General features: G+C 36.2%; 1 protein-coding gene across 9 annotated transcripts in view; it reads left to right on the top strand.

The window, feature by feature from the left end:
- Positions 1-27633, top strand: part of KANK1 (KN motif and ankyrin repeat domains 1) — a 241969-nt gene that overhangs the window by 156267 nt on the left and 58069 nt on the right. For all 9 annotated transcript variants that reach the window (XM_074196525.1, XM_074196524.1, XM_074196523.1 and 6 more), the window contains one exon: positions 17524-17642. In XM_074196525.1, the coding sequence (XP_074052626.1) occupies positions 17606-17642 (37 nt within the window). In that variant the 5' untranslated portion in view covers positions 17524-17605. The remainder of the gene's footprint in view (positions 1-17523; positions 17643-27633) is intronic.

The following is a 27633-nucleotide window of genomic DNA, read 5'->3' as shown; positions in this document are numbered from 1 at the left end:
CTAAACCACCTTCTTTTGCGCTTTTTTTTCATTAAGCTCCTGGCAATTCTTGACTTTTTATTTCTCCATATGAATTTATTTACAATTTTTTCTAACTTATTAAAGTAATTTTTTGGAATTTTGATTGGTAGGGCACTAAACAGATAGTTTAGTTTTGATAGAATTGTCATTTTTATTATATTAGCTCTACCTATCCATGAGCAGTTGATATTTGCCCAGTTATTTAAATCTGATTTATCCATGATCTCTTTAGGGAATAGTCTATATAGTACATATCACTTGCTGGTTGGTACTTCTACCTGATGAGCTCCCCTTCTCCCCTAGCCAAGACACTTCTCTGCTACTCTTTAGCTGCTGCAACAAGACCTTTTTTTAGCTAATAGCATGCAGAGACCTGGGGTCTCCAAAGCTTTACAGGTTCTTGGTATCTTCCCTTGGCTAGACACTGAGACAATGTGACACTCAGGGACAAGTCATTTCCTTTATGCCTGGAAATATAAAGCTATTAAATTATGCTTTCCAAGGGCTTTGGGTGGTGTCCCCCTTTCAAGTAATTTTGAGTTTTCTTATTAAGGTTTCTCATTTCCTTCTCCCGCTCATTTTACAGATGAGGAAATTGAGGCAATCAGGATCTCATAGTTAGGAAGTATCAGGTTTTGAACTCAGGAAGATGAATCTTCCTGATTCCAAACCTCTTCTCTGGTCACTGAGCCACCTACCTCTCCTAGCCTTAGAGGCTGGGAAAGGACAATGGAAGGGTTCCCCTTTCTGAAGCTGCAGATAGATAGTGCCTGAGAACAAGGCAGCCTTTCTTATTTCTAGCATCAATCTTTCATCAAATGAGATCAACTCCCCACACAAATTATAGAGTGTATCTCTAGCCTGCTATCTAGCTATACTTACTTACCTATTCCTGTCACCTTCTATGCTCTGCTGGCTCCAGTTGCCTCCTTTGGACTTGTAGCTTCTATCTCTTGTCTTTTTGTCTGAGTCTTCTCAGCTGGCTTCTAATGCTTCAAATCAATCAATCAGAAAGCATTAAGCTCATACCATGGGCCAGGCACTGTGCTAAGTGCTGGCCTTAAAGTATAGTAATCCACCTCTATCTTAAATCTATTTTTCTGACAGAGATAACAATATAGTTAATATGTAGTAATCCCCCATTTTTTTTAGTTGTTTTTTTTTTTTTTTGAGGAAGGCAATGGAGTTAAGTGGCTTGCCCAAGGCCACACAGCTAGGTAATTATTGTCTGAGGTCAGATTTGAACTTAAGTACTCCTGACTCCAGAGCCAGTGCTATAGCCACTGTGCCACCTAGCCACTCTCCATTTTTTTAAACTAGATTTTGCCAGCAAACTCTTTTTGGTTCCTAAAATAGTGACTTGTAAGGTAGTTGCTGTAAAATAATAAATAGTAGTTTATTATTAAAAATCAGAATTAAATGTTATTAAAAAGTTAGAATGAAATATTATTCAGATTTTAGAATAAGTTAATTCTTTAGCTCTCTCAGTCATCTCTGCTTTCTAAGGAAAGTATTTGTATTTTACAAATGAGGAAACAATGCAAGCAGTGACTCTCTCAAAGTCACAAATCTAGTTAAGGGCAAGGTAAATCTTAAAATTTTGACTTCTGATTCTTATTTTTTTTCCCTCTACTTTGTCTCTAGGTTTTTTGTTTTGTTTTGTTTTTGCTGCATGGCCATTGTTGTACTACTTCAAAACACTACATATATGTGTATATATATATGTATATATATATTTATACACACATATACATACAGAAGCATGTGTACATTTCTGCATGTACTTTTCACACTGGCACAATTCTTGATAATTCATTAGGAGCTGTTTTAACCTGACTAATAGTTAGATCCCTCCTATGATTTTACTTTAATGTTGAAATAGGAATATGGGAAAAGAAATGAGAGAGGAGTTGCTCAAGCAGAAACATAAAAATTGATAAATTAGTAAATAAATAAATAGCTCTTACTTTACATAGAAAGACATGATCAAATAGTTGAATAGGATTAAAAGAAAGATGTTTAAAAAAAGAACAAAAAAATCCCTGAATATTATCTCTGAAACAAAAGCATAAAAGGTAATTTTCTGAGCCTTGAAAGTCTGGCTTTCTAGTCCTCTTATTTCTTACTCCTCTTCTAGGACTTTTCATTCATACACAGATCATTTCAGGTCATTCCAGTCCATGTTAGCTTTTGGTATAGGAATTATTCTTTGTCCTTGGTTCTTTCTGTGAAAGAATAGATGTCAACAGACATTGATTGATCATGTATCACGGAGACCAATTACTGATGATACAGAGAAAGGACTGCCCTTAATGGGGGAAACACCTTGTAAATCATGTATATAGATTATTAGTATCTATGGTGAATAGAAGGTAATTTCCAAAGGATGACACTAGTAGGGTAAGGAACTATGGGAAGTTTCTTAGAGAAATCTTAGAATTGAGTCTTGAAGGAAGCCAACTGAGAGGTGGAGGTGAAAAGGAGGAAGGGCATTCTTGACTTGGAGAACAGCCAGTAAAAACCACAGTGTCAGGAGAGGAATTGTATTCCAAGAACATTGAATAGACCAGTATACTGAATCAGGAAGGGGAGTAAAAATATAAGAAAACAAGGAATATAGGAGCAGGATGGGTGAAGAAGGTCTTTAAATATCAAACATGAGAATTTCTATTTGATCCTGTAGAAATTAGGGCAGTTACTAGGGCAGTTACATGAGCAGACCCACCATTTAGTAACTAGATAGAGATTTGGATTGGAGGGAAAAGAGACAAGGCAGAGCCAAGTTAAGAATTGAGTGCCCAAACAAGGGTGGCAGTTGTATGAGTAGAAAGAAGAGAATGTATGCATATACAAGAGGTGTTATAAAGATAGAATGATAAGATTTAACAATTCTACATGTGAAGTGAATGGAAATGAAGTCAAAGATGACCTTTTGGATATGAGACAGGGTTACTGGAAGGCTAGCATTTGCTCTTGATAATAATAGGAAAATTGAAAAGTTTTTTGGAGTGTGAGATAATGACTTCTATTATATTGGGTTTAAGATGCCACAAGACAATTTGAAAAGGAAGCATTTTTTTTTTTGCAAGGCAAATGGGATTAAGTGGCTTGCCCAAGGCCATACAGCTAGGTAATTATTGTCTGAGACCAGATTTGAACCCAGGTACTCTTTTTTTTTTAATTTTTATTATAGATATTATTTGAGTTTTACAGTTTTCCCCCAATCTTGCTTCCCTCCCCCCACCCCCACCCCACAGATAGCACTCCGTCAGTCTTTACTTTGTTTCCATGTTGTACCTTGATCCAAATTGGGTGTGATGAGAGAGAAATCATATCCTTAAAGAGAACAGAATTCTCAGAGGTAACCAGATCAAACCATAAGACATCTGGGTTTTTTTTTTCTGAATTAAAGGGAATAGTCCTTGTACTTTGTTCAAACTCCACAGCTCCTTATCTGGATGCAGATGGTACTCTCCTTTGCAGACAGCCAAAAATTGTTCCCAATTGTTGCGCTGATGGAATGAGCAAGTCCTTCAAGGTTGAACATCACTCCCATGTTGCTGTTAGGGTATATGGTGTTTTTCTGGTTCTGCTCATCTCACTCAGCATCATGAACCCAGGTACTCTTGACTCCAATGCCGGTGCTTTATCCACTATGCCACCTAGCCACCCCTGACAAGACAATTTGAGAAACTCAGAAGGCATTTATTTAGTGCTGCCAGACTAGAATTCAGGAGACAGATCTGACCTGGGTATATAGATCTAGAAAAGATCTTCCTAGAAGTGATAATTGAACCCTAATGAGATCACCACACCAGATAATGTAGAGGGAAAAGGGAAGAGAGCCTAGGGATTGGGTGGCACCCTTAGTGAGCTGGCATGGAATGGATACTGAGAAATAGCAGTCAGACAAGTAGGAGGAGAATTAGGAGAAAACAGGATCATGAGAACCTGGAAAGGATAGATTAACCAGGAGAAAATAATGATTAAAAAGTGTTGAAGACAACAGAGAGGTCAAGGAGGATGAGATTTGAGAAAAGATCATTAGATTGGACAGTTAAGAGAGATCATTGATAATTGTGGAGAAAAGTTGATTTCAGTGAATGATGAAATTAGAAACCAAATTATAGAGCTTTTAGAAATAGATGAAATAGAGTCACTTTTTATAAGTAATGTTTTCAGGCAGTTCAACAAAGAAGGGAAGGATGATATTTGATGGGAATGATCAGATCAAGCAAGGTTTTTTTGGTTTATTTGCTACTTGGTGTTTTTTGTTTGTTTTAGAGGAGTTCATAAGAATGTTTGTAGTTAGCAAGGAAAGGCCAATATGTGAGAAATTAGATTAGACAGAGGGTACAATACTGGGAGTACTGCACTCTAAAAGACAGGAGGGAGGGAGCAGATGGGATCATGAGGACATATTAATGAAATGGGCTACCTCTTCATTGCAGACCAGGATTAAAGGCAAATATAAGGTGCTGGAAACAGAGGGAAGATGTCTAAATGATGTGAGATGAAGAGGTAGGGAGAAAAAGAAAGACAGAATATATAGCAAAGCAATGATGAAGGCCTAAGTCCTCCAGTTCCAACCCCATCCTTGTTTGTGTCCTATTGACTGTTACACCACATCAGGATTCTTGAATGCTATGCATTAGGGGGGATGGTGCTGACAGAATGCAAGGCTTATTCACCCACTTCCAAGTGATGAACCAGACTTGCTTGGGAAGAGATGCCAAGGAGCCATCTGATGCAGTAGGGCACACCCCACTGGAGGCAGATGAGCACAAACATGACTCAGGTTGACTCACACATGCCAACATCGTACCTGTCACGGCAGGCTTGCTACATTCCAATGAGAAAGCAAAGCCACCACTTTTCTGAGCTTTCAATAGAGTACCAGCTTAAGTGAGATTTGTGGTTCTTAATGAAAAACATATTCAGGACCTTCTGGTTTGGCTAGTAACATTTAGAAGGAGCTACTAATGGTAGGACACATGTGAGACTTTCACCCTACAAGTTGTTTTTGGGCTCAAATGTAATCTCTTTGAAAGTACAGATTGTTTCTTAGCAGTTGTATTTGTTCTGCAATGTAATCTTATTGCAAGTACAAATTGTTTCTTTTTTATATTAATATCTAGTACAATGTCAGAGACACAGGAAGCAGTTAGTACCTATTGATGTTTGTAATTTAATGGGACTAGGGTCATGATCATAGTCTGCATTTATTTAGTGCTTTTAGGTTTTGCAGAGCTCTTTATGTTGCCTCATTATTAATATTTGACAGATAAGGAAACTGAGGAAGAGAGGTTCAGTGAATTTCCCAGAAAAGTCGCACAGCTAGTTAAATGTCTGAGGATGACTTTATTTTGTTTTGTTGTTTTTGTTTGTTTGTTTTTTAGGTTTTTGCAAGGCAAATGGGGTTAAGTGGCTTGCCCAAGGCCACACAGCTAGGTAATTATTAAGTGTCTGAGACCGGATTTGAACCCAGGTACTCCTGACTCCAAGGCTGGTGCTTTATCCACTATGCCACCTAGCTGCCCCTGAGGATGACTTTAAACACATGACTCCCAAGTCCAGAACTCTATCTGCCTTGCCACATTGCTGCCTGGGATCATAGATCCAGAGTTTGAAAGGGACCTCAAAGTCTATCTAGTTCCAAATCCCTCATTTTACAGTTAGGAATATTGAGACCAAGAGATTTTATATGAATGGAACAAGGTCACACAAGTAGTCAGGGTCAGAGGGAGGATTTTAAACCAGCTACTCTGACTCTTTGAAGGGAGGAGGAAGGGTAGTCATAAAAGCTATCCACAAGTGTTTGAAGAGGGACTGCCACTTGGAAAAGAAATTATAATTCTCCTGGCCCTTAGAGAGTGAACTGAAAGGCTATTGCAATGAACTTGATGTAAGGAAATCCTGAGGCAGTACCATGGAGACAGGAAGATTCATCTTCATGAATTCAAATCTGGCCTCAGACATTTATTTACTGGGTGTGTCACTTACCTGTTTGCTTTAGTTTCCTCATCTGCAAAATGAGCTGGAAAAAAGAATGGCAAAGCACTCCATAATCTTTACCAAGAAAACCTCAAATGTGTTGGACACGATTGAATAACAATCAGGAAAAACTTCCCAGTAATTAGTTATTTAAAAGAGCATTTGAAAGATTGTCTTGGGAGATTGGGGTGGGAGGATTCCCTCTCAAAGGAGGTTTCAAAGGGTGCAAATGATGATCCTCTGTTAGGTAAATAGAAGAGGGAATTCTTTTGCATATATGACTTGAATGGTCCTTGAAGTCCTTTCCAACTCTGAAAACACTTTGATTTGTGAAAAGGAAACATGAAGGGACAGTTTCTTCTCTTATTTTTCATCCTGTCACCTTTATTCTTGTCAGTACCTTTAAATTAGTCCCCAGAGAAGGAAAGGAAGCTGATTTAGGGAAGAAACATTGTAGGGATTTTTTTTTCTTTTAGCTAAAACAGAAAAGAAGAATGCCAGGGTGGCTAGGTGGAAGAGTGGATAGAGCACCAGCCCTGGAGTCAGAACTCAGACACTTAATAATTACCTAGCTGTGTGGCCTTGGGCAAGCCACTTAACCCCATTGCCTTGCAAAAAAACAAAAAAAAACAAAAACAAAAAAAACAAAACCCCAAAACGCAAACAAACCTAAAAACCTAAAAAAGAATGCCATTAGATTTTAGGAAAAGTTTTACTAGAAAAAGGGATGTACTTAACATGCTCAGAACTACTTCGTTCTCCTGTCATCTTTGTTGATTGTCATGATACAAGTTGGTCTTTGAGTTTTAACAATTATCACCAAATCATCTTGTAATAGAATTCCTTGATGACAGGGACCATTGTTGCTGTCTTCAACCATATATATATATATATATATATAATACACACACACATAGTTTCACATATGTTGTTTCTTCAGTAAACTTATATACACAATATGTACACATAATATGCAATGTATTATATATAATCATTTGTTTATATCACATGACAATATAGTATATTAAATACACAATCAATTAAAACATGTAATGTATACAAATGCAAAAATATTTGTTTTTGGTTAATGTTGACTAAATGAGATGGTCATATTTATGAATAGTCAAAGACACATTCCTAATACATACTCTAAACTAATAATAGTTATATTGCAAAGCATGCTACTATACTTCTAAAGGCCCCTAAAGTAATTTCCCCTAAAAGAAAAACACTAACACATACGTTGCCAATTTCCCTGGTTTGGGCACTGGGTGGAACTCCTGTGTATGGGCACTTGGCCCACGCTTTTTTTTTTTTTTTGCAGCTACTTCTTATTCAGTCACTTTTGCTTTTATTTAAAATTTTGTTGATTCTGTCTAAAACCCACATTGTCTCCTTCTGAAAGAGATCCCTAAGGGTCTAGTGAATTTCTTGGAAGAAAACCATTGTCTCTCTTAATTCTGTTAAGTTGTTTTGGAAGTTACTTGAGGCTCTGCACTGCAGCATCTGTAGTAAAAGTAATGAATGCAGTCTATGTGGGCTGATGACATTGTAAACTTAAGGATGGCTTTCAGCCATCATCTCTGTGGCACCATTCTTTTCCCAACTCTTTAGGAGCTTTGCCTAACTTAATATGATTTACAGTTACTGAAAGTGGCTTAGAGAGTCTGTGGATAGATGCTATTTAGTATTCTTGACACATTCATACTCAGTTTGATTGTCTTTAGAGGTAGGGTGTGTAGGATGAATTTATGACAAATGAGTCAAATAAGAAACCTGTTTTTATTCCTGTGTATTTGTAAAACATACTATGGATCTGAATTATTATGGCCCAAAACCACAGGTCTCTTACAAGGAAAAATAGATAAAAAAAATTTTGAGAAGCAATTTTGAAATTTGTTTCACTTCATTATCTTAACCTTCTAACCACACAATTATACTTCTTTTTTTTTTTTTTGCTTTTCACAGTGAAACCTTACAGTATCTTAAGCTTAGTTTTTCCAAGAACTTTTATGTGATTTCCCCAAATTCTTCAAGTCTCAGTCAAATACCACCTTCTGTAAGAACTTTCCTGGTTTCTCCTTAATGCTAGTGCCTTTTCTCTGCTATTCTGTATGTGTCTGTTTATTTACATGTTGTCTTCCATTAGAATAGGAGCTTCTTGAGGGCAGGTTGTCCTTAACTCTGTCCTGCATATAGTGATTAATAAGTGTTTGCTGACTATGATACAATACTTCAGAAGATTAAATGCTATAAAAGATAAGCAATTTTATGTATATGATAGTATTTGATATAGTTTGTTTTAACAAAGTTAAGATTCAAGATTTCCAAAAAAATTTTTTGATACCTACAAAAAACTGTGATATCGTTATTAGCCCTCCCTCCCCAGACTTGCTCTTCATTCTCTTTACAAAGATTTCATGAGTGCATTCAAAAAGTACTTTGGTAGAGGTCTTAATCTCCCCCCATAGTCAAATTTGATTCCTACTTCCCTCCCCACCCAAATTTTAGCATTTTAAAAATAATTTATATACTTATTAATTTGGAATTAATGCACAGCATACTTACATAATAATAATAAATAATAAACCATATGGGGGCAACTAGGTGGTGCAGTGGATAGAGCACTGGCCCTTTAATCAGGAGGACCTTAGTTCAAATCTGCTCTCAGACACTTAATAATTACCTAGCTGTGTGACCTTGGGCAAGTCACTTAACCCCATTGCTTAGCAAAAAAATTTATTTTAAAGACCATATAGGAATTAAGGGAAAAAAATATGATCCCTCTTCCTTAAGGTTAGACTCCCCTAGGGTTGAACCTGGTTCATTTAAATTTTGGCACAGAAGGAAAGTCCCTCCCCAGCTCTACCCAGCTCTAGCCAAAGATAATATAAATGTCAGCACAGTGGACAGAGGTTCAGACTGAGTCAGTAAGATTCATTCAGCTATATGGGTTCAAATCTGACCTCAGACACTTACTAACTGTGTGATCCTGGGCAAGTCACTTAATCCTGTTTGCCTCAGTTTCTGCATACATTTATATAATAACTTTATGATATATTTAAAAGGAATAGCAAATTATATGTATTTGGCAATTTCATATGCAGTTGATTTTTTTATGTTATGGAAACCATACATTAAAAATAAAATAAATTTTAAAAATAATTATGGAATTTGCATTAGTTTTCAATTAAAGTCACAGGGTTGGGGTACCAATCTTACAAATAGATTAGCTACAGGTTGGATTTTGGCAAAGACCTAGGAAAGTGGTATTTTGTTTATTGAACTGTGCTTTTGTAGAAAGTATCCTAGCCTAGTGGTCCTGACAACTCTTCTGGCATTGCCTCTGCTTTCACCTAGATGAATGATCATAAGGAACTTAAATAATTTCTCTGATCCCCAGTTTCTTATTTATCAAGTGAAGAACTGGGACCTTTTCATCTTCAGAACTGCTTTTTTAAAAATCAAACTCAGTCATTCTCCATGAGATCTTTCCTTATTCTTTCCAGATTAGAGAGTCTTTTCCCCTTCAAATATCTTAAATTAATGTCTAGTTTGCGTATCATTATGCAGGCATGTATCATCTCCCCAATGGAATATAAGCTCCTTGAAGACAGAGAAATTTTTATTTTTCCTTTGTGCAGTGCTGAACACATTGTAGACACCTCATAAGACATTCTGTGTATATATGTATGTGTGAAGATATTACTTGTTTCTACACTTATGTACATACACACACACCTGTGTGTATTATATGGCTCCATATAAGTATGTCTAGATATATGAATATATGATACACTGTATCATAAGTTCACTGTTTATGTTTTTTTTACATTTTGAAAAATGAAGCCTGAATTTTTTTATTTCCATAAAGGGCTAGATTTGTTTATATATTTTTTATATGTGCTAGTCTTATTATTGACTTTGAAATATGAATATAAAGAAATGTGACTGTCTTCTTTGGAGGGGAAAAGGGCAGGTTAGGGTAGGAGGGGAATGAGAAAATCCATACTAGGGGCAGCTAGGTGGCGCAGTGGATAGAGCACCAACCCTGAAGTCAGGAGGACCTGAGTTCAAATGTGACCTCAGACACTGAATTAATTATCTAGCTCTGTGACATTGGGCAAGTCACTTAACCCCATTGCCTTGAAACCACCAACCCTACCCCACCCCCCAAAAAAACCCCAAACTAACATAGTTAAATGTGAGATTGTTGTGAAATATTTTTTGGAATGGTTTTCTTTGATTATCCTTACTGGTAGCAAATCTGCATAATGTGAGGGTTTGTATGTAAGGCAACACTCGATGTAGGAGCTTTTGATCAGGCTAATTTTTAAGTTGATAATTTTGTATGATCTGAAAATAATGGAAAAAATATCCAAATGGCCCTTGGCAGAACAAAGCTTCCCCACTCCTGATTTATATGATCTTAGGAAACAGCTAGTTGTAATTTAGAAACAACTAGTTGTAATTTGGAAACAAAGCTGTTGAAAAAGGTCAGTGTTCAAGCTGCATTATATTGTTTTAGAGTAAAAAAAAAAAACACCAAATACCTAGAGGATGATGTATTTATTTTGAGTACAAAGTGCAATTTTGGGAGTCTTTTTGCCTTAAGAGAAAGTTTATGGGCAACAGGTAAAATTACATAACTCATTTTCATGTGGCCTCATAAACTTTTTCTTAAGACAGAAGAGGAGTCTCACAATTGGGTTGAGCACTTAGAATGAATACATCTTCTCCCAAGGGAACTTTGAAGGGAATGATGCTTATTTGGGCAGAAATGATTTTTAAAACCATGTTTATAACACCTTAATACCTTGTATAGTACAAAGGATATGGAACTTTTGAAGAATTTGTAGGAAAATTTATTTGGATCACAGTATTCCTTACACATCTGCTATAAATTCATTCTACATACCCTGCCTCTTCAAACTATGACACTGGGGAAAGAAATGAAAAAAAATTAAATTTGAATTTGACTTACATGCAATTGACTTTTCCAGGATTGTTTTGAGGAATTATGTAGCACCTAGCTTGTTTGTTTTTTCCCTTTTTTAATGAATATTTTTCAGGTGCTTTTTTCCCCCCACTCCAGAGCTGTGGGATTTCAGTTCCATAACAAAAAGAAAAACAATTTTTTGTTGTTGTTCTGCTATCTTTTTTTCCCAATAGCTTTAAAAGAAGCCCTTGTAATCAAGTGTTCCTTCTTCTTTGGCTGCATTAGGGTACCATTGTACCACTGACAATTTACTAGTTGGCATGGCCAAAGAGGAGAGAGGAGCCACAGTTTAAGAAATATGTCACTGCCAATCTTTTTCTGATTTTTCTGACTGCACTGATGCAAGAATCTGCATAACATTGAAAAGAAAGAGTCCTCACAGTTTGTGGCCACCTGCCACTGAGTCAGCCAAGAACAGTGATGGGGAAAGTGGAAATACAATATAAAACCTGTTCTTCCCCACAGATACTGCCTGTATTCATTCTGGGAACACTAATAGATGGCTGCTTAGTTAGGGTGCTCTACTGTTCATAAATTAATTTCACATAATACTTGAATGACTGTATTCAAAGACTGAGCTCAGTCTATGCATTTATAATTATCAGTGTAGCATCCCTTCATATTATTATGAAATACAAGAAGATATATCCCTGATAGTTCTTTGAAACATATGTAGATCGACTATGTGTGTATGTGTCTGTGTATTTGTATATATCTTGTATGCCACAGAATCAGAAATCCAAAGGTAAAGACCCTAGAGGCCATCTAGTCAAACTCTTTCATTTTACTAGGCCCATGAAAGGTAAATGACTTGCCCAAGGTCACTTTGAGAATAAATTTCAGAGGAAAAGTTTGAAGACTTAACTATAGTGCTTCTTTTTGTTGTAATTCAGTTGTTTATTTGTTTAAGGCAATGGGGTTTAAGAGTATGTCTGACTTGTCTTTGACACTATTTGAGGTTTTTCTTGGCAAAGATACTAGAATGGGTTGCCATTTTCTTTTTCAAATCAGAAACTGAGGCAAATGGGGTTAAATGACTTGCCCAGGGTCACACAGTTAAGTAACGTGTGAGGTTAGATTGGAACCCATGACTCCAAGCTGAGGTTCTCTCCACTGTATCATTTAGCTACCCTTTTCACAGTGCTTGCTACACACCTAATCATAGACATTTCTATACAGTCTGGTGAAAACTGTATCTAGTTGGTGAAAAACCCAAATCTGAGTCATGAAAAGATCATTTACCCTTGTGTAATAAAACATTCATTCATAGTTTCAGGCCAAAGGTGAGGGATTCCAGAGGTTTGGTTATCTAAACCAAAATACCTGGAGACATACTTCATTCACTCATAACACATGAATCTTGTCTTTGCTTGCCTTCCATATACTTGTAAGATTTTATATAGCTGTTATTTTCTTGCAGTTTTGAAGTGAAGATATACAAAATCAAAAGACATTTTTAAGGGATTGAGCTCATATTTGAAGAAGGGTAATTGTTTTTGAAAATTAATGTCAGTTGGTTTATTCATAAAGTTGAATATTGATGAATTCTAGCCTCCTTGACTCTCCATTTAACTGCTAAACAAAACTGTTTCTTGGGTTTTCAAAAATTCTTTGGGGGTTGTTCAAGATAATACCTCTTCTGTCCCCCAAATCTACTGCTACTTCAGCCTGTACAGTGGCCCCTGTCTCCAAGAGCATGGCAGATGATTTTCACTTGATAAGAAAAGATTAGATTCATCCTATTACCTAATAGCACATATGTTGCTCAAGGGAAGAAGACACGGGGGGGGGGGGGGGGGGGGGGGGGGGGTAGGTTTTGCTGAAGCAGCCCTATCAAGCCTTTCAGCATTTGAGCTCTCTCTACCATTGCTTTGGACACTGCAGTTGGGAAGGCTGTTTAGGTAGCTCAGGAGGCTGAGTATTAACTCAGCTGAGAGCAAAATTATTCCCAATTTTTTAAAACAGTATTAGGTTTCTTTCCTAATAGAGTTACTTTTGTAATTCTGCACAGGTATCTGTTATCAGATCAAATCTATTTGAAGGGCAAGGGAAATTTGTTGGCCAGGTAATAAAGTATTGCCCTAGAATGTCAAAGCTATCAGTCATTTCCTTTTCTTCCTTGATTATTTGGATGAGAAACAAGAGTTAGAAATATAAGTAATGTAAGCCACTCCAGCCTAGCTATTTTGTTTTTGCTCAGCATTTGTAGGATTTTTTTGGTTGTTTGTTGTTGTTGCTGTTGTTAGTTTCTTCCCAGATTCCAGGGTTTCTCATCTGTCTGTAAACTCTCAAGTGAAATTGATTTAGACAGTTTTACCTTTTTTTTTTCTTTTTTCTTTTGGGGGCATAGTGGTAGAGCTAGTGAACATTGGAAGTAGTCATTGCTACTTTGTTATAATAGAAAATATGTGAGATTCAATAAATTTGAGATTTAAAGAATTTTTTTTCATTTTAAAGATTTTATTTAGAGTTTACAATTTTTCTCCTAATCTTACTTCCCTCCCCCACCCCCACAGAAGGCAATTTGCCAGTCTTTACATTGTTTCCATGGTATATATTGATCCAAATTGAATGTGATGAGGGAGAAATCATATCCTTAAGGAAGAAAAATAAAGTCTATGAGATATCAAAATCACATAATAAGATAACTCCCCCCCCCCCCCCAAATTGAAGGTAATAGTCTTTGGTCTTTGTTCAAACGCCACAATTCTTTCTCTGGCTACAGATGGTATTCTCCATCACATATAGCCCCAAACTGTCCCTGATTGGTGCACTGAATGAACGAACAAGGCCACCAAGGTTGATCATCACTCCTATGTTGCTGTTAGGGTGTATGATGTTTTTCTGGTTCTGCTCATCTCACTCAGGATCAGTTCATGCAGATCCCTCCAGGCTTCCCTGAATCTCCTGATTTCTAATAGAACAATAGTGTTCCATGACATACATATACCATAGCTTGTTAAGTCATTCCCCAGTTGATGGACTTTTACTTGATTTTCAATTCTTTGCTACCACAAGCAGGGCTGCTATGAATATTTTTGTACAAGTGATATTTTTACCCTTTTTCATCATCTCTTCAGGGTGTAGACCCAGTAGTGGTATTGCTGAATCAAAGGGTATACACATTTTTGTTGCCTTTTGGGCGTAATTCCAAATTGCTCTCCAGAAAGGTTGGATGAGTTCACAGCTCCACCAACAATGTATTAGTATCCCAGATTTCCCATATCCCTTCCAACAATGATCATTGTCCTTTCTGGTCATGTTGGCCAGTCTGAGAGGTGTGAAGTGGTACCTCAGAGAAGCTTTAATTTGCATTTCTCTAATAATTAATGATTTAGAGCAATTTTTCATATGGCTATGGATTGCTTTGATCTCCTCATCTGTAAATTGCCTTTGCATATCCTTTGACCATTTGTCAATTGGGGAATGGCTTTTTGTTTTAAAAATATGACTCAGGTCTCTGTATATTTTAGAAATGAATCCTTTGTCAAAATCATTAGTTGTAAAGATTATTTCCCAATTTACTACATTTCTTTTGATCTTGGTTACATTGGTTTTATCTGTGCATAAGCTTTTTAATTTAATGTAATCAAATCATTTAATTGGTTTTTGGTGATATTCTCCATCTCTTCCTTAGTTATAAACTGCTCCCCTTTCCATAGATCTGACAGGTACACTAGTCCTTGATCTTCTAATTTGCTTATAGTATTGTTTTTTTAATGTCTAAATCCTGTAACCATTTGGATCTTATCTTGGTAAAGGGTGTGAGGTGTTGGTCTAATCTAAGTTTCTTCCATACTAACTCCAATTTCCCCCAGCAGTTTTTATCAAAGAGAGAGTTTTTATCCCAGTAGCTGGACTCTTTGGGTTTATCAAACAGAAGATTAGTATAATCATTTCCTGCTGTTGCACCTAGTCTATTCCACTGGTCCACCACTCTGTTTCTTAGCCAATACCAAACAGTTTTGATGATTGATGCTGTATAATATAATTTTAGATCAGGTAGGGCTAAGCCCCCTTCTTTTGCACTTTTTTTCATTAAATTCCTGGAAATTCTTGACTTTTTATTTCTCCATATGAATTTACTTACAACTTTTTCTAACTCATTAAAGTAATTTTGTGGAATTTTGATTGGTAGAACACTAAACAGGTAGTTTAGTTTTGATAGAATTTTTCATTTTTATTATATTAACTCTACCTATCCATGAGCAGTTGATATTTGCCCTGTTATTTAAATCTGATTTAATTTGTGTGAGAAGTGTTTTGTAATTGTTTTCAAAAAGTTTCTGAGTTTGTCTTGGCAAATAGACTCCCAGGTATTTTATATTGTTTGAGGTTACTTTGAATGGGATTTCTCTTTCTAGCTCTTCCTGCTGTATCTTGCTAGTCATATATAGAAAAGTTGAGGATTTATGAGGGTTTATTTTATATCCTGCGATTTTTGCTAATGGTGCTAATTGTTTCCAGTAGTTTTTTAGATGATTTCTTGGGATTCTGTAGGTAGACCATCATGTCATCTGCAAAGAGTGAGAGTTTTGTCTCTTCCTTCCCAATTCTAATTCCTTCAATTTCTTTTTTTCCTCTTAATGATGAAGCTAACATTTCTAATACAATATTGAATAGTAGTGGTGATAATGGGCAGACTTGTTTCACCCCTTATCTTATTGGGAATGTCTCTAACCCCATTGAATATAATACTTGTTGATGGTTTCAGATATACTGCGTATTATTCTAAGAAACAGTTCCACTTATTCCTACACTTTTGTCTTTTTTAGTAGGAATGGGTGCTGTATTTTGTCAAAAGCTTTTTCAGCATCTATTGATATAATCATGATTTCTGATAGGTTTGTTGTTGATATAATTAATTATACTAACAGTTTTCCTAATATTGAGTCAACCCTGCATTCCTGGGATAAATCCTACTTGGTCTGAAGAATTTCTTTTCTTTTCTTTTCTTTTTCTTTGTGCAAGGCAAATGGGGTTAACTGGCTTGCCCAAGGTCATACAGCTAGGTAATTGTTAAGTGTTTGAGGCTGGATTTGAACTCAGGTATTCCTGACTCCAGGGCTCTCTATCTACTGTGCCACCTAGCTGCCCCTGAAGAATTTCTTAACCAGAAATATGCTAGTATCTTTTTGAAGTACACTTTTTAAGTTTAATCTTCATTAAGTCATTGTTGTTGATTCATTTCAGTCATATCTAACTCTGTGACCCCATTTGGGATCACAGTACCTTGGCAAAGGATACTGAGGCAAACAGGGTTAAGTGATTTTGTCCAGGGCCACACAGCCAAAATTTGAACTCATAAAGATGATTCTTCCTGATTCCAAGTTCATTGATAGAGATCTCACAGATAAGGATCCATTGGGTCACCTGACTGCTCTCAACAAAACAATAAATCAAACCCTAGTTTGTAGTGATTGCCAGTTTTATTGATGCCAATGCTCACATTGAAAATTTAACAATTGACTCCTTCCACCTGGTCCAGCACATAACTGAGCCTAACCCCTAACCTTTACTGAGCCTAACCTTTATCTTTTAAAGGAAGAACTCAATACAGAATGAAACAAATTTCTTTTTAAATAGCCCATGTGGAAATTTTTTTTGATTGCTACTTGTTTGTAATGAATTTCATTTTTCTTGTTTTTTTCAATGTTCTCAAGTAGAGGGGTGAAGTCAGTGGATGAGAAGGAAGATTTTTCTAATTAAAACAAATAAAATACCTATTTTTAAATGATGAGATTGGATTCAATAATCTTATAAATGCCTTCTACTCTGAATCTGTTACCCCATAAGACTTTTTATGATGTTTGCATTGGGTTTAGCTAATTCCTTGGAAATTTGCAGATGATGATAAAGCTACAGTACAATTCATTTTAGAAACTTGGGGGGTTGGTTTTTTGTTGTTGTTTTTTAGTGTACTGTGTGCATTGTGAAACATGTTAGGAAACATGCCAGTATGACCCATCCAAAGAACCTATGAATAATATATAAGTATCAACCTTGTGTTTATCTTCTAATTCAATATCAATCTTAGAATTTCATGCAAGAATTGAACTGGAATTTCTTTGGAAAGACAGTAGCAGTAGGGAGTCATTTATGGTAGATTATGTCCATACATGTGACACCACCTACCTTCCATCTCCGGTCTTGGATTTGTTCTTTCTAGGCTCCTTCTTCTTGGCTCTATAGAGCAGAAGAAGTTCCGGGAGGCAGATTTTTGTGTAATATAAAGACTAACTTCTCAGCAATTTCTCTAAACTGGGCATTTTGAGATTAGATGTACTTAGTTAATGGGCTATTATGACTGCATAAATTATATTTATCCTATATTCAGAAATTTATTAGTTCAAATATGATTTGTTATTTTAGGGTGTTAATAAGTATACTTTCATAATCATATTATGTCATGCATGGGAATTCTTTGAAAAATGATAGTCTATTCCTAAGATTTCAGTGTGTCTATATTATATGCAAAATATAATTGTGTTTTCTCTATGTTGTTTCAGGCCGGACACTCTTCAGGACTTGATGGGACATTTGCATGACTCCTAATTCCTTTTTTGGATTTGGCCTTGAAATCTAACAGAAATGTCACAAATGGCAAATGGCAATTTCTGTGCCTCAGGTAATTTAGCAAGTTTTATTTTGTTTGTAATTTTGCTTTTATTACTATGAAGATAACCCTACATAGCACAAATCTGTAGAACTTCAGAATAATTTTCTCCTTATTGATATTTACTCTAGATTCTCCTAAGAATCTTTTCTTTCTTTTTTGGATTTTCTTTGGATTGTACTTTGTTGGCAACTGGTTTGGGTTGTTCCTATCATTCTATCAGAAAATACTTGAGAAATCCAGCAAACTGGTACAATATAGTCTATACTGCCTATCTTCTTTCCAAGGGAGATTGTGGCTTAAATATTGTGTCATAAAATATAAGACGTCCCAGTTTTAAACTTTGAACTTTTGGGATACTATATATATTTTTAAATTTTAAATTTTTTTATTTTGTTTTTTAAAAATTTCTTGACGTGTTTTCATAATTCTCCAATTCCCAATCTCTCTCTTTCTGCCTCGTCTTTTTAAATAAATAATAAACTAACACATCAACTAAGTCCTATGTTATATGCTGTATCCCATAACAGGCCTTCTGTCAAAACTTTATTAGGATCAGTGTTAATCACTGTAATTTCACTTTATTTCTGTTTTAATTGGGCATACTCCTCAGGAGGGAATGCAAAGGTCCTATCGCTCTAAATGCTCAGGAGACTTAGAATGTCGATGCTATCAGTTATTTCTACTCTACCTCTCCCGGTTGCCCCCCATTTGCCAAAATTACTAAAAATCTAATGTTGCTTTGGCATGCATATCAGAGGTGGCTAATCTGTGACATAGAGAACTGCATAGTTGGTTATTCAGAGGTAAATTATCTTAATTTCCTCTTTTTTTTTGTCTCTCATTCCCTTGTCTGTCTTTTGACAAATTGTAGTCCTCATAAGTACATTCCCCTGAGAGTAAATGGGATAAAGGTGAGAAAATGAACTCTATTAATTTTCTTATGAAAAGATATAGTGTGGAAGGCTTTTTAAAGTTAATTATTTGAACACTACCAGTAAATTTTTGTTAAATAAGTTGTTCCTCATCCCCTCTGTCCCCAAGCCCCAGTTACTAAGTAAGGGTTTGATTCTCTTAATCTCAACACCATAGCAGTTTATATACCTAATCCCCACAGTTGTCCATTGATTTTTCCATTTTTTTTATACCCAGAAACAACAGTGACTTAGGACTAGGAGATCTGAGTTCTATTCCCTTATTTATAAAAATAAAAGAGGGTGGGAGTTGAGCCAGATCCGACTACAAAATTCCATGAATCTACACTTTCTTTGTTCATTTTGTATTTCTCTGACTTATTGCTTCTATTTTCACTCCTACCAGACAAGATCAGAACTCTCACTTCTTTCAGTCTGTGTAGAATATATTTTTAGATCATGTGCAAATCTTTACTCTTTATTCTAGTACTCTAGAGAAAACTTTCCTTGTCACGAAAAAAAATATTCTAAGTATATACATTAGTCTTAAAACATCATAGAACAAAATGTAAAGAATGCTGGATTTGAAATTCTTTTGAATTCTTGTTCTTCCTCTTAAAATATGACTGGGCTCATGACTCAGAACCCTCCTGTAGAGAAAGTTTGGACAAAATGATCTCTAAGGTATCTTTGAGCACTAAGGTGCGGTCTTTTAAGAGTAACCTCTGAATGGGCTGCACCAAAATATTCCACCCTGCTTATATTTGCAGGTATAATTTTGGTTTTCATTTATTTTTAAGCAACATTTCATTATTTTTTGAGTAAGTACAGGTAGGAATTGCTTTTAAATATAATGATATGAGCCTTATAAAACAGTCATACTTATTCACAGTTTCTAAATATTGTGATGTAGCCAAGGGAAGCCATCAGGTGTTAATCACACACTAAGACTTTAAGGTTCTGCTCTTTTCAGTTACCTGAGTCTTTATAGATTTGATCTATTGATACTTTTTTATTTTTACAAGGCAGTGGGGTTAAGTGACTTGCTCAAGGTTACACAGATAAATAAGTATTAAGTGTCTGATGCTAGTTTTAAACTCAGGTCCTCCTGACTCCAGGGTCAGTGCTCCATCCACTGTGCTACCTAGTTTCCCTGATCTATTGATACTTTGAAGTTATAGAACTATAATTTTTGTCTGGAAAAGTTCTTAGAAAGTAGGGCAGCTAGATGGCACAGTAGATGGAGCACTGGCCCTGGAGTCAGGAGGACCCAAGTTCAAATCCAGTCTCAGAAACTCAATAATTGCCTAGCTGTGTGATCTTGGGCAAGTCACTTAACCCCATTGCCTTAAATAGATAAAAAAAATATTTAAAATAGTAAATAACATATAGCTTAACTGAATAGTGAATATGAGTGTATATCATGCATACAAATATACATATGTGTGTATATCACAACTTTATGCAGCTCTGCCTCAATTTTTGTAGAATTCATGTGCAAGGCATCACCCTCATGATGTCATTGGTCTTCTTTGAGAATGAAGGACAAACAACAAATAGAAAGCTGATATAATCCCTGCCCTCAAGGATCAGAAAGTTTCCTTGCAAGGGGAATGGAAAATCTCGTGATGCCATATCTCAGGGAAGTTTGAAAGGGAAATAAGACACTTAGCAAATATAGGGTGGCAAGGCTTTATTATTTGCATCAACCAAAATGGTGATTATCCATCCATCTGCAAGCATCCATTACTGTTTGTGAGACAGTGCTAGGAATTAGGAATATTAATCAATCATTAAACATTAATTAGGTTCCAATGATCTGCCAGCACCTCAAGGGATTTAGATGGGGATATTGGGGGGAAGATGTACTATATAAATGAGGCAGAGCTGCATAAAGTTGAGTTAACTTAACCTTGGGGACTTATTTAAAATGGGGATGGTATAAACACCTACCTCAGGATGGTTTTGAATTAAATGAGATAAACTAAGATGACTTAGTTTAGCTTCTTACCTCACTGGGAAGAGGAAATGCTGTTTTTTTATAACCTATCAGTAACTAGTGTCTGAATTTTGACAAGATTATGTACAGAATGGGTCCAGAGAGCATTGATGAAGGTTTTGATAGAACAGAATGAGCCCAGGCACTTCTGTTTCCACTCTCCCTCCTGCCTAGTGGCTTCAAACAGGATTCTGAGTATACTACAGCAAGTTTTGGGCAGAGTTACATGGAATTTGGTCAGTATAAAACTGGATTATACAGATTTGGCTGCCTGTAATAATCCCTTTATTTATTTTTTTTGGCCAAGGCCATGAGGGTAAGTGACTTGTCCAAGGTCTCACAGCCAGGTAATTATTAAGGGTCTGAGATCACATTTGAATTCAGGTCCTCTTGACTCCAAGGCACCTAACTGCCCCCTGTAGTGATATCTTTAAAATACTGTATGGATGACTAATTTTATTTGACCAATTTGGCAATAAATAATCATGTTTATTTATAATAAAAAGCATCTTCTATTTATATGGCACTACCTACTTTTCAAAAAGCACTTTGAGAAATATCAGTTCAGCTTATTGGTTTAGATTTCTATATTTGTACCATATCTCAGTTTATTTCAGCTCTTACTGTCACTCCAGGTGGGTTAGTCATACAAATATGGGGCTTTAGTTAATAAGCCAGAAATTCCTTTCTTATATGTTATACAGGTGATATTTGGAAAGACTGACTTTCTGAATCCTAAAGTTCAGCACAGTAAGATTTGCATCTATTAAAAACAAAATCAATCATGTTTGAACTTTAAAAATGCCAAAATTCTCAGGGATCCTCTGCAATTGGGACCCCACAAGTTGCAGCATCTGCCTGTTTGGTTCAGTAAGAGCTCACTGTATTAACTGAGAACCTGAAAAAAAAGTTCTCTGCCTGGAGTGGGGCGTGCCTGCCCTGCAAACCCTTAAGGCTCATCTTCTATGTTTTCTTCATTCAGACCTTGAGCAACTTCTATTGGGGCAAGCATCAGATTTCAGACACAGATGACTAGCTCTCCTGCTCAACCAAAGTGCAGGTGATTTATCTGCAGATGAGTAGGAGCTAATTTGAGTGTTGGAAGCCTTTAATCTAGTCTCTGCTTCCCCTGAGTGTGGATCTGAGATAAACTTTAGCACTCTGGGGATTTCTACTCCAGGTACCCTTTATGATCATTACTAATAAGGGGGGGGGGGGGTGGAAGTAGACAGGTTGACCTCCTTCAGAGCTTGAGCTGTGGCTGTCATTCTTCTAAGGAGATTGATTGGATCCTCTGTGAAAGGATTAATCCACTTCTGGCCGAAGGACTATGATAATCTGCAAAATTACAGAGTGAGTACTGATAATTTTTTGTCATTGTGTCTTCCTACCCCCATGGACACTGGGCCATTGAGCTATCCAAACACAGGAGGATGTTACTGGTAGCTTTATTTCCTTAGGTTCCCTGTCCAGCAAATGCTAATATTGTCTGGGTCTTGCCCCTTCTCAAAAAGATTATGCTTTCTGGAAAATCATGTAGTAAAAAACAATCTACAATTGTGATATTTCTCCTTTAGGTTCTTGGTGTGGAGCTGGTTTCAATTTTTTATGTGATCTGAAAGAAAGAGAATTGTTACAAATCTTTATTTTTTTAAAAAAAAATTACATTCTAAAATTCTTTTGGCAAAATGGTCTCTCAGTTGATCTTAGATTTTTAAGAGGTTTACCCATAAAAAATTATTTTCTTGCTTAATCAGAGATTACTTATTGGGGCGGCTAGGTGGCACAATGGATAGAGCACTGGCCCTGGAGTCAGGAGTACTTGAGTTCAAATCCAGCCTCAGACACTTAATAATTACCTAGCTGTATGGCCTTGGGCACATTGCCATTGCCTGGCAAAAAAAAAAAAAATTACTTATTGTCCTCACACTCAAAAATCACACCAAGTTGATTATACTTTTCCCTTTCTGCAACTTAATGGAATGTTTTTGGTCTGAGTCACATACTTAGCTATTCATTTTCAGCTGTTTAAGGCAACCCATACTGATGGTTGAGAAGCCAGGTCTACTTCCTATTTGTGACCTCATTTTCACTGAATTAGGAAGTCTTTGGAAACAAGAGAAGGTCAAAATGTTCAAACATTCATTTGTAACCTAGCCTGCTGAATTTTACCAACTGACAGTTCTGTGTAGAAAAGTGATTTCATTTCATATATATATATATATATATATATATATATATATATATATACATACATATATATATCATGTTACATCAGGAATTTTTCCAGTGAGCAGATTTCTTAATCCCAGTATTTCTGAAAGCTGTCACTAAAACTGACAAGAAAGGGGATGGATAGGGGAATAATTATACTAAACAAATATACCAGAGTGGGTTGGAAAGAAAGGAGTGGATCCAGGAGCAGGTATATTTTGTTTGACTCTTTACGCATGTTAAATATAGGATAGTATTTTTGCCTCATTATCCATTGTTCTGTACCTATGTTTGAACCACAAGTCAGATCTGAAGACTGCAAGTATTCCATGTTGGGATAATGATCATGGGTCGCTACATTATAGCCCTTTATGTAAAAAGGCAACTCTTGTAGGCTTATGAGAATAACTTCTGCAAATGGCCATGAACAATCAGGCATTGGGAAATTTTTTGGTTACTTAGGAGTCATTTTAATTGGGCCAGGGTCATGACAGGGAGTCTGTCCTGTTAGCATGGATGCCCTTTACCAAGAGGGACTGCTTCATTCTTTGTACTTGTATCCATGGTGGCTAACACAGTGCCTGCAGTGTAGGAGCCACTTTAAAAGAGCCTGTTGATTGGCTGGTTGGCTGATTTGAGGTGTTTGAGTATTAGAAGGGCCCTAAAGGGGCAGCTAGGTGGCGTAGTGCATAGAGCACTGGCTCTGGAGTCAGGAGGACCTGAGTTCAAATCCGGCCTCAGACACTTAATAATTACTTGTGTGATCTTGAGCCAGTCATTTAACCCCACTGCCTTGCAAAAACTTTAACAAAAAGGTGGGAACTAAGAAATCATCTTAGCAAGTGGTTCTCAAAAAGTGTGGTCCAGGGACCCTTGGAGTTCCTGAGACTTATGTTTTTAGTGTCTGTTATAAAACTATTTATATAACACATATAATCAAATCTCTTTGAAGGCCTTCAGTAATTTTTTCCTTTTTTTTTTAGTTCTTGAAAGAGAATGGGATTAAGTGACTTGTCCAAGGTTATAACAGCTAGGTAATTTTTTTTAAATGTCTGAGGTCATATTTGAACTCAGGTCCTCCAGACTCCAGGTCTGGTGTTCTATCACTGCACCACTTAGCTGCCCTGACATCAATAGTTTTTTTTTTTAGGTGCTATTTTTTGTAAGGCAATGGGGTTAAGTGGCTTGCCCAAGGCCACACAGCTAGGTAATAATTAAGTGTCTGAGGCCACATTTGAACTCAGGTACTACTGACTCCAGGGCCGGTGCTCTATCCACTGTGCCACCTAGCCAACCCTGGCATCAGTAATTTTTAAGGATATAAAGGGTCCTAAGATAAAAAAATTTTGAGAGCCATTAATGTAGTCCAACCCTCTCACTTTATATGTGAGGAAAATGAAACTGAGAGAAAGGGTAAAACATTTAAAAAAGTAGTGATAAAAATTTGACATAGAATCAGATATAGAACTGTAAGGGACTTTAGAGACTATGTAATCTTAACTCCCTCATTTTACAAATAAGGAAACTGAGATACAGGAAGATTATTTTTATCAAGTGACTTCAAGGTAATATTAGGTAATGAGCACTATAGATCATCAGGAGAATGTGAAACTTGATGCTCTTTCCATAGTATCATACTGCTTCCTTACTCCCCCCCATTAAAGTTAATTTATGAGAATTTGTGTTTTAAAGCATTTTTCAGGGTTTTAACAACTAAAAACTTTAAAATATTTCCCTCCCCACATATCATATACATAAGAAGTTGTTTTCCCATCTAGAATCCATAAATTTCAAGCTTTTGGGGAGAATCTTCATACACACACACACACACACACACACACACACACAGACACAGCCTTCAGCTACTCATCTATGGAGGTGGTGATTTCCTTTTTAAAAATTTGCTTATTATCACATTCAATTTTGATCAATGTATAGCATAGAAACAATGTAAAGATTATCAGACTGTCTTCTGTGTGTGTGTGTGGGGGGGGGTTGTAAAATTCAAAACCTTACCAAAAAAAAAAAATGATGGGTAGAAACTACTATTGTATATAATTAAAAAACAAAATATTTTTTAAAAAGGAAAAAAAATTAGCTTATTTCTTTCATCTCTGTTCATATTCTTCAAATCTTAAAGCCAGTCTCTCTAAATATTTCTCTCTAAAACGTTGTTTTGCTTATTTTTATAGTTCTTGAGGACAGGAACCATTTTTATTTGTATTCTTGGTTCCTAGCATATGCCTAGCATATAACAGAAGCTTAATAAAAATGTATTGCTCAATTACAGGTCAGAATATATATATTTTTTTCATTTAGAAATTTCGATGGAAAAAATGTAGTTGTAGACATAGAGGTTTAATGGTGAAAATGAATGGGAAGATTGTTGTCCTTGGAAATTATAGAACTTCAGTATCACTTGCTACCCTTGTATTCTTGGGAACCTCATTTAACTTTGGTGTGCCTCAGTTTCCTCATCTGAAGATCCTTCTAGCTCTAAATCTATGTTTTTAAAAGTAACAGTACACTTTTTTATAAAACTTAAAAATTATATGCCAAGAGAAATTCTGATACAATTCCTGACCCCAAATCTAGTCAACATCATATTAGTTATATCTTTCTTTGTTAATACATGCCTGAAAATTATTTAAAAATAGAATTAGGGAAAAAGACTCCATGAGTCTATTCTCTTCAAGACAATTGAAGTCTTTTCCTATATGTAGTCTTAATTTTTTCTGACCAGTAGAGGGAGCAGCTAGTAAAGTTCAGTGAATTGTATATATATATATGGCAAGGATATATTAACACTGAGTTTCTTTGTAAGGTAAAAGAGATAAAGAAGCATCCTTTAAAAGGCCTTGTATTTGTAGCACTTGACAAGATATGGGGAAACCTCTATGGTACTCGGTCTCAATATGGAGAGTGAAGCTCTCGTTTAGAGAAAATGGAAAACAACAACAACAACAATTAAAACACCTAACAATTAGTACTTTTAAGGTTTATATGCTATTTTATTTAGATTGTATCTTCTGATATAATTATGCCATAGGCATAAATACTACCTGAATGTTCTTCAACAGTATTTTGGGGCCCATAAAATAAAATAGGATTTAGGATTGCAGGTTGAGGTTGGTTCTGGGTCAAAGGCAGATTTGTTTTGATAGAATTTTAATATGTAGCATTCTTCTTGGCATTGGAGATAAGAATTATTATATAATTATATAGGAGTATAGGCCTTAGAGATGACATAGGACAGTCCCATAATATTGTTCTCTCAATATAGCTCTCATATTACTTGATACATCACCCTAGCTTTGCAAAAAAAATTTTAAACCTCACCATTCTGTTGAACCTGTCAAATTTGCCCTAATTCTTTTCACTTTTCTCAGTGCCCCTCTTAAATGATCTTTCCTCACTGTTTCTTGACCTCTTAGCTGGAACAAAAAATATATTTTCTTATGAAATATATCTGAGAATTTTGGGGAAAAAACAATAAATTATTATGAAAATCTAACAAGGTCTACAGGGACCATAGATTTAGAGCTAGAACTGATATCAGAGCCATCAAGTCCAACCTTTTCATTTTGTAGATAAAGAACTTAAGAGAAGTGACTTGTCGAGGGTCATACAGCTCATAAATAGGACTTCTTTATCCAGTAAATTACAAAGTTGCCTAGAGAAGTTTTGCCAAAATTTCTTTTTAGGTTGAATGCCTGAAAAGTATGTTTTTTAAAAGCTATGTTAAACCATAACATTTGAATGAGAGTCCTGGTATTTTGCCCCAAGTCTGGTTTCTTTAAATAAAAGGAAATTTTATCTTCTTCCTGTTGTCAATGTGGGTCCTTTACCAACTATGTATCTATCTGAATTCAGTTCCCCCAATACTATGGACTTGACAGGCCACCTTCCTATTCAAATGAGGATGGTTCCAAGGAAATGTTTTCTTTGGCCATCAAGTCTAGCATATCACTGCCCAACTCAGAGGACAAAGGCTAATTTTTTTTCCCCCTTCATGTGTTCTGGCAGAAATATATGCAGAAGGACCTGTAGAACTCATACCACATATGCCAAAATTGGTGCCCCACCCTAAGAAATAATGAATCACTAGGATCATAAAACAAACCAGGGAGGGGACCTGGAAGTTTGTGGGCCTAGGGAAGTGAGGTGAGGGTTGGCTGCAGGGATGACTGGAGGGGGATATAGACCTTGGTTTGCATATCAGCGATGCAGTTTATAGGAAAATTACAAAATCCCAAGGCATCTTGCTACCAGATTTTTTCCATTAACACACCATGCATGCTTTACATGGTTTCCAAATCTGCCCCTGGCTTCACACTTGGAAATGGGAAGGAAAATGGATACATCAGCCCAGGCCGAGTGATTGGTCACCTACCCATTCTTCTATTAAGACTGAATTAATGAAATTAAGACCCTCACTTCCGAGCATGTTTGCTTACATGTAAACATATGCACAGAAACACACACACATAAACATACACAAGTTTAAGTAATAACTGTGCTCTTGGGGAGGATACTGGGAAACTCTTGGCATGCAAAAAAAGGACTAGCTGGAATTTTCATCACTTGAGGATATTGATTTTAAGTAGAAACTCAGGAGCCAGGGAATCTCCCCAGTTCCATTGATTCTGAAACCTGTAAGGATTTAAGGCTCTCCCTCTGGGGCATTGTTTTTGGCTGTCTGTGGCAGAATTCCTCCATGAAGAAAGACTAGATCGAGATTTAGAGCTCAGAGAGACTTTAAAAGACATTTAATCCAACCAGCTCATTTTATGGACGAAGAAACTGAGTCACTTCCTCTGATGTTCAATCTGGCATTCTTTTCTCTTGACTGCTGGAGAAATTTTGGATCGTGGCA

This window comes from Macrotis lagotis, chromosome 8 (assembly GCF_037893015.1).
Source record: "Macrotis lagotis isolate mMagLag1 chromosome 8, bilby.v1.9.chrom.fasta, whole genome shotgun sequence".
Lineage (NCBI taxonomy): Eukaryota > Metazoa > Chordata > Mammalia > Peramelemorphia > Peramelidae > Macrotis > Macrotis lagotis.
Note: the sequence above shows the minus strand (reverse complement) of the source record. Positions and strands in the feature narration are given on the sequence as shown.